At 37.0% G+C, this 15,843-nt stretch overlaps 1 protein-coding gene across 2 annotated transcripts; it reads right to left on the reverse strand.

The window, feature by feature from the left end:
- Positions 1 to 6,203: 6,203 nt before the first annotated feature.
- On the reverse strand, positions 6,204 to 12,392 carry LOC117433986 (tumor necrosis factor ligand superfamily member 10-like). 2 transcript variants are annotated; one of them, XM_034056468.3, is made up of 6 exons: positions 12,233 to 12,387; positions 9,022 to 9,049; positions 8,664 to 8,696; positions 8,513 to 8,572; positions 7,466 to 7,504; positions 6,207 to 7,158 (listed from the first exon to the last, which is right to left on the reverse strand). In XM_034056468.3, the coding sequence occupies exons 1-6, from the start codon at positions 12,356 to 12,358 to the stop codon at positions 6,797 to 6,799; spliced, it is 648 nt and encodes a 215-aa protein (XP_033912359.2). In that variant the 5' UTR covers positions 12,359 to 12,387; the 3' UTR covers positions 6,207 to 6,796. The 2 variants fall into 2 exon arrangements, with proteins under 2 accessions (XP_034765834.2, XP_033912359.2); XM_034909943.2 differs by lacking the exon at positions 8,513 to 8,572 and having other exon boundaries at positions 6,204 to 7,158; positions 12,233 to 12,392.
- Between the last annotated feature and the right edge of the window lie 3,451 nt (positions 12,393 to 15,843).

Genomic DNA, 15,843 nt, shown 5'->3' on the forward strand with positions numbered 1-15,843 from the left:
ATTAATCAGGAAACATTTTTGCAGTTTATTACGTATGTCCTTTGTAGGGTGTTTCTTATTATAATAGAAATCATTTTGCACTTTTTGAGCAGCGAGAAATCAATTCACACAGTGTGACTCTGCAGCAGCAGTTGTTGATACATCGTGCACCCCCTTGTTTCTGTAAGTCGCTTTGGGTAAAATCGTCTGTTAAATGACTAATTAATAATAATAATAATAATAATAATAATAATAATAATAATAATAATAAGACACAACATAGGGATGGAAATAAAACTCCCAGTGCATAGCAGTTTGATCCATTCCTGGTTTTACTATGAGTTTAATAAGACTCACCTTAAAACAAGCATGCATTAAAACCTGGAATGGGTTAAAGTGCTATGCAATAGGAGTCTTATTTCCATCAGCAAATTTTTAGTTTCTGTCAGTACAGTATTTCCTCTGGTTTTGTGAAGTGATGTGGGGAAGCATATTAGTGTTGCTCTGTGCACTGCAGCCCCAGATGTGCACGGAATCCTGTGCAACACTAATATGCTTCCCCACTTCACTTCACCAAATCATCATGGGGGAATCTTAGCAGAAGTATTAATGGAAAAGTTAGTAAGCATGGCAAACAGTAATCCAAGCAGAAGCATTAGATTGACAGAAAATACCAATACAAGTATTTTAAAAAGGCTGAAGATTAGATATTGTTTAAAGAGTTATCAATCTAAAACACTTTCAAAAATACAAATCTGTATTTTTATAATAATAATAATAATAATAATAATAATAATAATAATAATAATAATAATAATAATAATAATAATAATAATAATTTGAAATACTGGGAATGTACTGTTACCTTTTTGTTACCTTTTTAGATTCATGTCTCTTCCATGCCAAGGGTTTACCAATTGGGACATGTTTGCCTAATCTTTGCTAGTCTAGTTAAAAAAATCCAGTATTGGCACAATTGTCAGCTTCTGCTTGTACTGAGAGAGTGCCCTAGAGCTGAACAATGCAATCCCATCTGGTGCTGTGTGCTGGGTTGTGCAACCTCCCGATTGCTCTCAGTCCCATTCTGAGTGGACATGACCATGTGATCTGACGTCTGTTTTTGTGAGGGTCTCATATTTGTACACAAGCAAACATTGTGTGTCACGCAACAGTGGGAATGTACGTGACATGTGATTATACCCTAAGCTATGAAGTTTTACTATGTTCTCATTTGCTATAATATAGAAGTTGGCCTTGTTGTTTATACCATAGTAATTCTACAGTTCTGTGAATACACATATTAATGCAGTCTTTAGATATTTATACTGAAGTCATTGATTTTACCTCTATTGGAATGCAAAATACAACATATAAGGTTCTCTCTATATATAAATATAAAAATATAAAATGTATATATATATATATTGTGACTATTTCGAGAGGATGTGGACAGCAGAAGCATATTATGTGAGAGTCTGGGATGACATGCACGACAGACATATATAATCTGAGGATATGAGTGGAGCAGAGAAAAGCGAAGCAGTTCGTTTTTTTTAAATCCAAACTCAGCCTTTATTTTCCACCACTGGTGACGTCACATGGTCATGGCTATCACAAAATAAATCCAAGATTATGTAAAAGTATGTCGGATATGCCTTCCATCCAAATGTGTGTACATTTTCATAATACAGTAAACACCTGTCTAATCCTGCCCCATACCGGCATTCTGTATAATTCAACACCATTCCTTGGTCAAATCCCTATTAAAATTAATGTTATGATAGCCTCTACAACAGGGTGGCCAAAGTTGGTCCCTCCACTCCTGGTCTTTGTTTCAACCCTGTTCTAAATGGTTTAACTGAACTGCATCCAGACCGTGAAGTAGTTCCTTATTTATTTTGACCTGTTAAACCTGGAGTGGAATAGCCCTCCAGGACTGGGATTGGACACCCCTGCAGTCTGGAACGTGTCTAGTCTGGAGTCTTGTCTTCCTACAAATCAATGTAAATCTGACTGTGGAGATAACTGTCCCTTTAAGGCTTGTGAAAAATATTTTGATTGAATGGTTTACTCTTGCTGTTGGAATGGTTTTGAGGTAAAGAAGCACACTCTTTGAACCTTAAAACCTTATCTAATTATCTCATTTTTGCAGTAGACTGTAGTCGGGGGAATTACCTGTTGAACAAGCGAGGTTTGTCTCACTGGTGGAACAATACCTACGTACTTTCAATTCACCTCCGAATCGGGACTGTCAAATGAAACCGATACGTCCTCCGCAGTGCAAACCACGCAGCCGCCACAAAGGGATTGATTCTCAGGTACTCGCGACAGGTGTGTTAGGGGATTTTTTTTTTAACGTTACTACTGCTTTCATCTGTTAGTGGGAAATTGAAAATGTGAACAATGTAAGGATTTACTGTGCAGACAACAGTGATGAATTTATCAGGCTTTAAAGTTGTCTGCACAGTAAATCCCTACATTGTTCAATATTTTCAATTTCCCATTAACATGTGAAAGTAGTGGCTGAGGGCACTCGGCCCTTCCTCAGTTAATGAAACGAACATCTGAATTGCCACCCGATCTGATTAGAATCAGTGGATTAAATGGGACGTTATCAAGGAAAATCATCCCATACGAATGGGCTAGTAGGTACCTAGTAGCCTCCAAACCCCTAAGTATACCCTCTACCCCTAAACCTAATGTCTCCCACTAACATAATCTCTACCCCTAAACCTAATCTCTAACCCTAACCCTAACTGTGTTACTAGTAAACTAACTGCTACTATTATTTCAACACTGCTTGTTTAGCGCCCTCTAGCGTCTACTACATCCGACGTCCATTAAAGTGCTTAATCCGGACCTAATCTACCTGTTGGGAGGCTACTTGGTACTTACTGGCCCATTCCTATGGGATGATTTTCCTTGATAACGTCCCATTGAATCGACTGATTCTAGTCAGATCAGGTGGAATTACGGGGACCAGTGCCAATCTAAATGAGTAACGTAGTTCTGTAGCGCTCCATGACCGCAAGTTTTTAATGTTTGTTTATCGCAAAAGTATTAGATATTCTTATGTCACAGTCTAGGGAACAAAACAAATGACTGCATTACCCTGACACAGGTGAGCTCTCAGGTGTAGTGTTAAAGGCAATCCTTTTGTTCTACAGTAGTTCTAACGTTCAAAATAAAAACAGAAATAAGCTGAAAAACAACTAAAAGTCAGGGAAGTCCAAATTTAACGTTAACATTTCAGCAAACTAGCCATACTGACAAGACTAATAATATAATACAATTAAAGTGGGGTGCCACTATGCTCCTTCTGTTTTTAGGGCACCATACAAAACAGTGCATTCCAATAGGGGGGGAGGTTCCATAGCAAAATTCAAATAGGATTCACTTTTCTTTTTATTCACATTTTCTTCAAACTGAGCATATTGAAAGCGCAGGGTTGTGCACCGCTTCAAAAAGAATGAGTCAGACTTGCTCCAGATGCTTTATTTTCTTAACCTTTACTAGGAATACATGATAAATATATATTCAAACATTACATATTCATATACTCTCTTCGAAAAGGTGCTTACCTCCAGAATGCAGGGCATGTTTCATGGTTATTTTGTCATGCTTAGAGGGATGCAATATACCATCAACATTTGACTTAAATATCCCATTATGTATGCTTTGTATAATTCTCTATTGCTGTTTGTGCTTGGGTCTTTTTTGACAGGCTTACTAACTAATGTTAGTTTTCAACCACAGGGGCTGCTTCTGAAAAAACTTTCTCAGTTCAGCTTTCTATATATTGTATTGTGGTTTTCAATAGGCCACGTGGGGTACTCCCTTTGCAGCCATCAATTAACCCATAAAAGGATCCAACAACTGTGATAGACATGTCCTTTCATACTTGTGAAGACAGCAAGTGCAAGCAATAAGTTTTGCAATGACAATACCCTATATATATATATATATAGATAGATAGATAGATAGATAGATAGATAGATAGATAGATAGATAGATAGATAGATAGATAGATAGAAAAAAGTTGTTTGTTTTAAGAGGATGACTTAATCAAGTTGCACCCTGGTGGGATAACCACAACTGGAATTTTTAGGAAGATTTTACAGGACTGGGGAATCAACCTGGATTGCAACATCCATCTGTGGTTATCCCAGGATTACTAAAGAAAAAAATCAAATAAGCCCCATCTTTATTTCCATCAGTAAAACTGATGAAGGCATTAGCAGAAACGTTTCTCTGCTTACTCGGTTTCTTATAGTTTCCTTTCAGTGACACTCATGAAGACATCAGTCAAAACTGGAGGGTTACCTCACACCTTGACCTTATTCACCAGGAAAATGAAGAATGTATTAGTTCTTTCCTATACCTTTACTGCCATCTAGTGGCAGAGAGTTGCCAACACAATATTTAAGGCACTGGGTTACATAGCACTGACCCTCTTTCTAATCTGGGGTGCTAGTTGACAAAATAATCCTGTCTTTCTGCTGACAAATAAAACCTAGGATTCTCGGACTGAGCTATATACTGTCCATGTAGTGTGTGGGATCACAAAAACATCTATAGCAAAATCTATAGATTGTATTTAATTTTTAAGCATAGTATTTACAAAACAGTTTTGTAAATTTTCACATGAAATAATATCTCGGAGGAAAATATATTGCAACCAAGTTGTGAGTGCTTGTTATAATCATGTGAAGTCATTTCTATGAATTACATTTTTTTTTTCTTCAAAAAACTGTCTCTACGCTGCCATCTGCTGGTAGGATGTTGCCAGCGTGTCCCCCAGTTGTTTTTCTTGTAAAATACATATACAATTTTAAAGAAACAAATATTATTTAATTTCTATTTTTCACAGATTTTTATTTTTCCCTCAGCTAAAACATGGCTAATGGCAGACAGCAATCATAGAGAAGAACTTAAGAACATTCACCATTCGGCCCATCACCACTCTGTGTGTCTCTTAACCTCTGTCTTCCCCTGATTTGCAACTGTGTCCTCTAGTCCTGGTTTCTGTGCTGCAACAAGTCTTGGCTAGTGTTTATCAGTTCTACATTTTGTTTTGTTTTCACTGCCAGTGCTGCTGTTTTCAGGAGCATGCTAAGATGCAGCTGAAAACAGCAGCACTGGCAGTACCGTGCTTTTGAGTCTATTTCTGATTCCCACCGACAGTAACTCAAACTGGCTCATTTATTAGAAACTGTGACTTGGAAGATGCATGTGTAACAGTGTTGTGTCATACACTACCATTACAGATTTTGTGTAAAGAGGTGTAAAGATCTAAAACCATGGATTAGCAGTTCACCCTGTTACTCGTGTGATGCAGAGGGGTCGAAAGTTAATATGTTTGTTTGAACCATGCTGCGTGTTACTCAACCTGCCCTGAGAATGCTTTACTATCCGTTCTTCACACTGAGACCTGACAGAACCTGCTTGCAGAGGGAGGAAAGGCAATCAGAAGCTTGTGGCTAACGGTGTTTAGCAGTGGAAACGTAAAAAGAGAAACAAATGGCTTATCACCAGTAATCTGAATTAATTATGAATAATTGTTGTAGGGGAGAGTACAGATAGATAGATTCGCCACAAAATGCATGTGGTTTCATGATGTGTCATTTGATCCACTACTAGAACTGTATAAGCGCTGTGTGAAAGTTGTGTGCAACTATTCAGAAACAATCACGTGAAAGTAGAATGGATCTCAATGCTTCACAAAGGTGCATTAATCAACTGCAGTTTCATTCAAGACTGTCTCCTTGGTGTTCCTGGAATGGCAGCATTTATAGAAAAACCACCACCGGAAAGTTAGCAAGCTGGGTTGTGCTGGGTCAGGCTTGCAAACATGCAATGTATTGTAACAAGCAATAGACAGTGCTACAGTGGCCTTCAACACCAGGCAAGACTCACCTATTTACACTGGAAGAAAGTGAGGTAAAAAGTCACTAAGAGGATATTTGTTCATGCAGATAGATCAGTGATTTGTGAATTATTTCTTTATTAAAAAATTAAATACTTTATTTTAAATAAATACAGTAACAACGGCATAGTCTAACATAAAGCAAATATGACTACAATTGACATTTTATTTGTGTTAAATATTTAAGATTAAAAATAAGATTATAAGATGTGTCCTACAAAATGTACACTACAGTTATGGTCAAACGTTTTGCATCACCTAGAATTTTAGGATTGAGACATGATTAAAAAATATATATATATATATATATATATATATATATATATATACACACACACACACACACACACACACACACAATGATATCGCAAAAGTCAATTTCAAGATAATTTCTGTCAATTTTTGGAGAGCTACAAAGTGGTGTGTAATTCAATATGTTAATGAAGCAAAATTAGTTAATTCTATAGGGTGACGCAAAACCTTTGGCCAGAGCTGTACATGTAATTTTTTTTTTAATTGATGGTACAATTCCGTACTACATTGTTGAACATCTAAAGAAAACTTCTCAACAAAAACCAGGCCTGGTCAGTACTCGGGCTGTGATCTGCTCAGATCTCAGAAAGCCGATGCACTAAGCAGCTAAGCAGCAACAGGTTCAAGACAATTCAATATCACGATCCTCTGCCTGTCTCGCCAACTGTGTAAAATACTCAGGACTGAATGGATCCTTCGAGGCACCTTCCAACACCTTGTGGTCTATGCCATGTCAAGGCTATGATCAAGGCAAACTGCAACCCCCATATTAGGTGCAGGTTCTAATAGAGTAGCCAGCCAAGTAGAACTGGACATTTTGATTGCTTGACTTGTATAGAAGCGATTGCACTTCAGCGGTCATTCTGAAATCTTGAAGGCTCCGAAGAACATGGAGTCAAGATCGAGGATCTCTTCTGGCTGGACAGCGATTTGGAGCTCATCGTCTTCCTCCAGCTTCACCACTGTGCCCTGGGACAGTGTCCGGGGTACGGTCCGCTCCTTCCAGTGAGGAGAGTCCATGGTCTCACAGACGGTTCTGTTCTTCTGGTAGCTCGGGCTGTTTTTGAAGAGGGTCATGCCTAGCTGTACATCTTTTTTTTTCACGAGGAAAGTGGCTTGTGAATAGACATAGTAATATCCGGCTTCTTCTATCACGATGGCGTTGGATTTCAGAGAGATCCTTCTTGTGCTCTGGGAGTTTTTCCAGCCTTCTTTTGTTCCTGTTTAGATGTTGCAAATAACGGATGAGAATTCGATCACCATTGTCAAAATTAATTTTATCTTGTGTCATCCTGTTCATACAACAGCATATTTCTTAAGTTAAATAATGCATATTTAATAGTAATTCCTGAATACAATCTTTGTGATTTTTACATATGAATTTGAATAGAAATCATTTCACAGAGTTTAAGCAACCGGAAGCGCTCCATTTTGAAGTTGGCATTGCTGTAATGCTGTGGTTTGTTAATGGTTGCACTTGCTCAGGATCTCAATTCGATTTTTGAAGCCATTATCTCAGATACTTACTGGTCAAGTGAATGAGTGGCGTTTGTCTGTGGCGATCACCTGTTTAAAGACATTAAACAAATGTACCTGTTTAAAATCCTTAGTTGTGTATAATATTGATGCCTCTGCTTAGGTTATTATTTACCAGGCTTACTAACTAATGTCATTTTTCAACCACTGCGGTTTCTGAAAATACATCTTAAAGCTGAATTGCACCTCTATAACTGCCACAGATGAAGAGGAGGCAGGGATTACAGTTGTACATATTTTTCGAAGCACCTTACTTCAGAAGCAGCCCTTGTGATAAAAAAAAAAATGACATTAATTTGTAAGCTAGTGTGGAGACCAAGTGTGGTCTCACCATGTCATTATACAACATTATACAAGAATATCAAATACAAGTTTACCAAAATGAGGTTGTCTTTTACATAGGACTTACAAAATGACGGTAATGCAAATTTAGTAAGATTTCCTGGAATGATCTTATTATCTCTATGTACTTTAAAATGCATTAATTATACAGATTACTATCTTTGCTGGAGATCAGATATATAGTGGAGGCTGTCGTACAAACATCAGACTTAATATTTTTCCATATATCTGGAGAACTACTCATCTGATTGTCATGAGACTTTATTTAGCATAATCTATAGAGAGAATCAGACTAGTAAACTGGGATTGTGACGACCAAGCCATCGAGTAAATGGCTTGGGCAGCAGTGTGGAGTAGAGGTTAGGGCTCTGGACTCTTGACCAGAGGGTCGTGGGTTCAATCCCCGGTGGGGGACGCTGCTGCTGTTCCCTTGAGCAAGGTACTTTACCTAGATTGCTCCAGTAAAAACCCAACTGTATATATGGGTAATTGTATGTAAAAATAATGTGATATCTTGTAACAATTGTAAGTCGTCCTGGATAAGGGCGTCTGTTAAGAAATAAATAATAATAATAATAATAATAATAATAATAATAATAATAATAATAATAATATTAATAATAATAATAAAGTGAAACTGTTATAGTAAAGATTGTTACGATCTGGTGTCTAAAGTAATATAAACTCCAAACTCACCGATACTGGGGATTAAGATCTTACTGGTGACTGTGGGAGCCGCTGTAGTAGAAGTGCTGTCTACAGGGAAGAGTGACACAGGGTCATCCAAGGCTGGCAGTCAGGCAGGCAGACAGACAGCCAGACACACACACAACAGAGTTTTACTTACTGTATTGTTGCCCCATCTGTCCACTTGCTTTAACTGAAAAACAAAAGACAACTATGTTTCTATGATTAAATATACATTTTGTTAATGAGTTTTATACAGGCTGCTGATTGAGCTCTTAAAGGATCCCAGTGATTCAGCATCAACACTCACTGTGTGAAGTCGCGTCTCCTACCCTCTGTCCTAAATCTGTCCTAATGTTCTGTGCTATTGTTCTATTGTCCCAAATTGTACATTTTAATTAATTACATTTTCTAATTTGGATATCTGAGCACCAATCCTTAATAATAATAATAATAATAATAATAATAATAATAATAATAATAATAATAATAATAATAATAATAATAATAATAGTTACCTTTAGTTGGATTAGCATCGTTGTCTACCTGAATTGGAATGGGAAACAAATTGAATCTACAATTAGTGTACGCAATTTTCCACACAACTCCAAAAGAAAAGTGATTCGACTGAACTGCTTATGCTATTGCCTGCAGATTCCCACTCCAGTACAATACAATACAATCCTGAATTATTATTATTATTTTTATTATTTATTTCTTAGCAGACGCCCTTATCCAGGGCGACTTACAATTGTTACAAGATATCACATTATACATTATTTCACATTATACAGATATCACATTATTTTACATACAATTACCCATTTATACAGGGGTTTTTACTTGAGCAATCTAGGTAAAGTACCTTGCTCAAGGGTACAACAGCAGTGTCCCCCACTGGGGATTGAACCCACAACCCTCCGGTCCAGAGTCCAGAGTCCAGAGCCCTAACCACTACTCCAGGCTGTTGTTAATCAATGAGGATTGGTCACATGCTGTATCCCTTCAGAACAATTGAAAAAGTTGCAGACTCATTGTCAGTGCTGTCCTGACGACCCATAGAGGCACCTCATTGACAGTGTTATGGCAGGTGTTCATTCTACCCCCCTATTTTGTTTGTGGAGAGTTAGTGAAAGGAATTCTCGGTACCATCTACATTGTCTTGAATCTTTAACCTGTTTAATATGATATTATGTGTGCTCTCTGGGAGTATCTTCTGTGTGTTTTCGTCTTCCATCACTGTCTGTCAGGTTTACTAACTGACGTTTTCAACCAATTTTGAAGGGAGGTGATTTGAAAAACGACCACCAGGGTGTGCTGTTGTAATCTCCCGTCTCCTCTGTAACTGTAACACGGTTTCCATTTACTAAACACACCTATTATGGTTACCAACCAGAAATATACAAATCAGATATTCAACTAGGGCCTTTTTAGTAGTCCCAGATTGTTTTTTTGTTGTTCAATTGTTTTACATCTTTTTGGACGATTTGGAGTAAATAGTTTTGAGAATTTAGCCCCGTGTGGGCTATTGAGGACATTCTCATGTTTTTTGGTCGGTTTTATGTAGCATCTTTGCAGATACCATTACAGAATAGTGATTTTTAAAGAGAAAACTTCCCATGTGAAAGCCCCTGGGATTTGAACTACACTACTGAAAACAGAAAAAAAGAAAAACTTCAGGAGATGTGAAACTAAACCAGACCACTTTCGATATCCCATGAAACTATGCTAACACATATATTATTGAAACTCTGAGCAGTGAGGCACACTGAAATAAATGAGTTACATATTTTTAAATGGAATTGAAAAGTTCCTGTCTTCTGTGAAACACGAAACTTCCTTTTGTTTGAAACACTCTTTAGTTCCTCATAGTTGTGGGTTTAACTGAAGAATTTTTTAATCCTCCCAGTCCCTCATTTCATACCACAAAAGCTAGTCTTCCTCCAGTCCCCAGTCCCAGTTTCTCTCCTCTCCAGTCCCTCCTCAGCTCTAACCACTATGGCTAGCCTCCCTCCCTTATTCCTCTGCTCTAACCACTAGAGTCAGCCTCCCTCCTCAGCTCAAAGCAGTAGTGCCAGCCTCCCTTCTTCCCTCCCAGTCCCTTCTCAGCTCGAATCATTAACCCTCCGGTGCACAGCTATGACCAAAAGTTTTGCATCACCTATAATTTTAGGATTGAGACATTATACATATATATATATATATATATATATATATATATATATATATATATATATATATATTTCCAATCTTTTATTTAACATCATATAATCAAAGAAACTACAAAATGATATTGTTAAATTATATCATGTTAGATTTTGAAACTTTCTATTTTTCATTTTGTGTCAGTTAAATATATGGAAAATATGTTAATGTGACATTCAGTGTGTTAACGTTTCATTCGACTTTATGAAGCAGAATTAGTTAATTCTATATGGAGATGCAAAACCTGCAGCCATTGCTGTACATTGTGTGTTTCAAGCATACAGATAATAAATTAACCTTCTCAACCTCTCCAGAGAACTTTCACCCTCTAGGCGGTTATTCATTCTGTCTCTTACCATCTTATGAAATACTTATAATGTTATCTGATGTGAACAATTAAAACACATGACAAACCAGCAACCAACTGAATTATCTTTGCGGTTTTCAAGATTAACAAAGCAGTGAAGTTTGTCCTACATCAAAAAACTTGCGTGAGTAATTCTGAGAATGTTTTTCTATTTTTTTTACATGTATTCCCACATATATAAATCATGATATACTGTAAAAGCCTCTTAATTGATCTCAAAGAGTCATATACACCCATAAAGGAATATTTATAGATTTGACACATGGAATGGATCTTTGTTTGCAGGATACTGATAAATACGTAACAAAATAACCGAGGAAGGGATGTTTGTTTCCTGTCTGTTTTGGTGATCTACAGTCCAAGCTTTTTATCAAAGCTGTACAACCTTTTTATATTTATTTTGTATATATTGTATGTATGTGTTTGTTTTCCGTTTTTATTGCCTGTAACTTATATATATCCCTTGTAAAACCATAAAAAGTCTTGATTCGGATAGTCCATCCACTTTTTATTCAAATATAGCACATAAAAAAAAGTATAGGGCTAGATTCTCTATTTACTCCAAATGAGCACGTTTTTTTTTTAAGCAACCTGTTTACAAGCCCTAAAATTAAATTGTTGTTTGTTCTGGTATGATAACTTTATCAGGTAAAAAATGTTGAACCATTCATTAAGAAAATACTTCCCTTAAAATGCATTCGCCCATGTTCAGTGATTTTGCAATGAATTAGACAATAACTTCCAGGAACATACTCTCATATCACAAAAATATAAATCTAAATCCTTAAATGGCTAATATTGCAAAGCATTTCTACTTCCGAGCCACTTTTCACAGAGAGACTTCTCCCCCATCACCCCCTAACATTTACCTTTGACTTTCTCTTATCTGCCTACCTATTTAAAGGAAACGTCCGTTTTCATTTTCTGATTATAATTTGTTGATATTCCCTTAATCAGCACTCATGACCCTACAGACTCCTAACAGGTGAAAACGTCAGATATATTTTTTCACTGCACAGTTGATACATGGATCTGTAAGCAGCTAAATCGATCAATGCGACTCACAGGATGAAAGCCATGGCAGTCTAATCGACTTATAGTTTATAACATTTAAAATAACTTTGCAAGCTTCTCTGTAGATGGACAGAAAGACTTACCTCTCTGTTTCTATCTCTGTGTTGCCCTGTTAAAACAAAGCAAGCCATTCCCAGGAAAGCTACAGTCAAGGCAGCACACCATAGCAACAGCAAGCATGACACTTTGGATGTAGGTGAGGCCTGCATTCCTGCCTGTCCTGTAAAAGCCTCCCAGTAAATTAATCAGACACCCGTCACACCAAGGACCTAAGACACCATCCACTCCGAAAGGGAAACTGAGAGACTGAGAGTGAGAGAAACACTCATAAATACACAATTGCACACTCACTCACAAACTCTTCATTAACTATCTCTGGCTTATCATACTGTCATAGCAGCCCCCTTATTCAAAGAGGGTTTCCCCTGCTGCAGTAGATATCATGTATCTATCATGTCGTGTGTAGGATGTGTGTGGTTTTTTGTTTTTTTTTCTTTTTTTGGCCTTTTGCCTGAATATTGATTCAGTGGCTAGTGCAAAACTGTGAATGTGGTTAGCCAGTGAGAGGCGAGAGGGAAATTTATAGTTTTATTTAAAAAAAAACTTTGACCAGAATTTCCCCCTGGGCTTCAGTGTTAAGAAGATGTGGTTTTAGGGAATCAATCAAGTACCTTTATAATACACAGAGCTAATTAAATAATTCCAGCACGTGCTATATGGCTTGGATTACATGCAATGATAAAAACATGTTATAATAATAATAATAATAATAATAATAATAATAATAATAATAATAATAATAATAATAATAATAATTTCAAGGGGTGTGCATACTCATATTCCCTTTAATACATTTTTTGTCGGCAGGTATTAAATAAAATCAAATTAATTAATTTCGTAGCATGAAAATCTGCCCTTCCTTCATGTTTACAACTGAGTGGCAGTCAATGGCAATTAACTTCCACTTTGCTTACATTAAAAGCTGATTGGAAGCTCATTTTCACTGCCATTTTGACTTCTGTGCTGCTGTATCAAGGATGTAAACTGACAAGGAAAAAAAATCTTGAAGCCTTTCCTTAGACCTTGGGAGCCACCACTGTCCAAACTGGAGACTTAAATCTTAAATCTTATTCAGAAAATAAAAGTATGGGCACACCCCTAATAAATACCTAAATTCACAATCTGAGCGGGCCTTATTTATTCTGATTGGTCAAATATGCTTCTTTATTCTCATTTGGTCAAAGAAGCTCACCGTGGCTACTTTCACAGATCTCAGTTGTTAATAAAGATTTGCTTGGTATGACCTTTTAGATACAAACAGGATCCCCACTGCTAAAGTCTACGGTAAGGCTTTCAGACTTGTTCCCAAGCAAAACATTTTAGTGCAATTTGCGTAGCTTCCTAGCATGAGAAGGTGATTTACCATGCATTGGCTGCGTATTTCCTATAGCGTGAGGATTGTGCGTGGTATATGTGTGCTATGTCGTATTCTCAAGACAATGGAGAGAGCATCAGGAGTTTCCAAACTGCATGTTAATCAAGCCTAGGGGACCCTTAAAATCTACAGACTGATAATCCCTAATTTAAATTGGATGTGTTCCACTGATTTGAAATTAAGTTAACAAGGAATGGAAAGAGGGGCTTGACAGTTGTAAGGGAGAGTTACATCTTAATAGAAGCAAATGATTCAAATTACTTAATGACACCCCACTGCTGAGGGATGGGATTAAGGGGTAAACACCCCTAGAAACGTACAGGAAAATAAGGGGAGATCCCAGTACAATCAAGAGCCAGTATCTGTAGACTTGAAGACCCGGACTGTAGATTCTCAGCGAGGCAGTTGAAAGTAAAGTAGCAGCTAGTATCGAAGATCACAATATTCCACGATAGAAACAGGAACCTAAATATAAAACAGGCCTGCAAGCCAGATGACAGCATGTGACATTTTCAGATAATAATGCATTTTCTATGAATTTCACCTAAATGTCCTGGGGGGGGGGGATTCACTAAGCTGTTTACTCTGAAAGAGAGAAAAAAACCCTGTTGTTAAGCATTAGAAATAAACATGTTAAGAATATCTACGTTCCGTGGAATTCAATGCCTGGGTTGTTCATTTGAGGTCTTGTAAGTTCAATGGGTGCTTTGTTCCCATTCTTCTTTGCTGGATGGTGGCTAGTATCAGAATGGAACAATGCTAGACGCCCACTGCTCCCAACCGGGCGATCTTCAAGTGGCTAAGCGGACTTTTATCTGTGAAGACTGTGAAAATATTCCCCAATAGATATCACCTTCATTTTTTAAGCCAAGTACTCCAGCTTCAGCGCTTCATATTTCTCTCTGTTGGTCGCAAACCCTCAACTGGCATGCTAAAGGTTTCCTCAAACCATCACTGTCCTGGGATAAAACAGCTGCCAGTTGCTGATGACTGGCATCAGTGTTTCCCATATATCTGCAGAATCTAATAATCTCAGTAATTTATTATTATTATTATTATTATTATTATTATTATTATTATTTATTTCTTAGCAGACGCCCTTATCCAGGGTGACTTACAATTGTTACAACATATCACATTATACATTATTTCACATTTTTACAGATATCACATTATTTTTACATACAATTACCCATTTATACAGTTGGGTTATTACTGGAGCAATCTAGGTAAAGTACCTTGCTCAAGGGTACAACAGCAGTGTCCCCCACTGGGGATTGAACCCACAACCCTCCGGTCAACAGTCCAGAGCCCTAACCACTACTCCTATGCTTAATAATGTTAATACCAAGTTAATACAATTACCCATTTATACAGTTGGGTTTTTAGGGGAGCAATCTAAGTAAAGTACGTTGCTCAAGGGTTGCCCCCCCAATATTTTACCATCCGATAACTCACTATTTCAGTAGTTAACTCACGTTAGGCCATCTTGACAGTAAATGTAAAGCTCCTGTATTAGATTCTATCAGGGCCCTTCACTTATTCAATGTTTTCAGTATTTAATGTTTGTATTTATTGATTTATTTATTTATTATATGTAAGTCAAATGGAAATAAAGAGGAAGTATTAAGGGGTCTTCAACCCTGGTCCTGGAGAGCTACAGGGTCTTCTGGTTTTCATTTCAGCCGAGCTCTCAGTTACTTAATTGAACCAATGATTGGCTTAATTAGTCAAGATTAACAGGTGTTCCAGATCTTTAGCCACTGATGATGTAAAGACACCTACAAAACCTGAGGATTGGGGCTCTCCAGGACCCCTGGTATACATACCAATTTACTAGCCATACAGTTATATTGTCCAATGCTGTCTAGAATCACAGTCATGTTATTTCAGCTCGGATGGTACTTTTGCAGGGGCATTTTTGTGTTGTGTTGATTCTGATGATTCTGTTCCCAAATTAACATGGGATTTCACCTTGGAATCTCATGCTAATCACAAAGCCATGTCTACTGGACCAAAACAAATAAACACTGCATAATAGACTATCTATCTATCTATCTATCTATCTATCTATCTATCTATCTATCTATCTATCTATCTAGATAGATAGATAGATAGATAGATATATATATATATATATATATATATATATATATATTACATTGAAAAATAGAAGCCCATATCTTTCAATGTTTCAGTGCCACAACAAATGGATATAAGATAGGGTTAAAGATTAAGGGTTCGAGCAATATTTGTTTG

The sequence above is a fragment of the Acipenser ruthenus genome, chromosome 38 (assembly GCF_902713425.1).
Source record: "Acipenser ruthenus chromosome 38, fAciRut3.2 maternal haplotype, whole genome shotgun sequence".
Classification (NCBI taxonomy): Eukaryota; Metazoa; Chordata; class Actinopteri; order Acipenseriformes; family Acipenseridae; genus Acipenser; species Acipenser ruthenus.

Coding starts and splice junctions, on each gene's coding strand:
- LOC117433986 (XM_034056468.3), bottom strand. CDS start 12,358: ATGCAGGCCTCACCTACATCCAAAGTGTCATGCTTGCTGTTGCTATGG. Junction 8,697..9,021: donor CGATGCTAATCCAACTAAAG/GTAACTATTATT, acceptor TTTGTTTTTCAG/TTAAAGCAAGTGGACAGATG. Junction 7,159..7,465: donor GCCACTCATTCACTTGACCA/GTAAGTATCTGA, acceptor ACATCTAAACAG/GAACAAAAGAAGGCTGGAAA.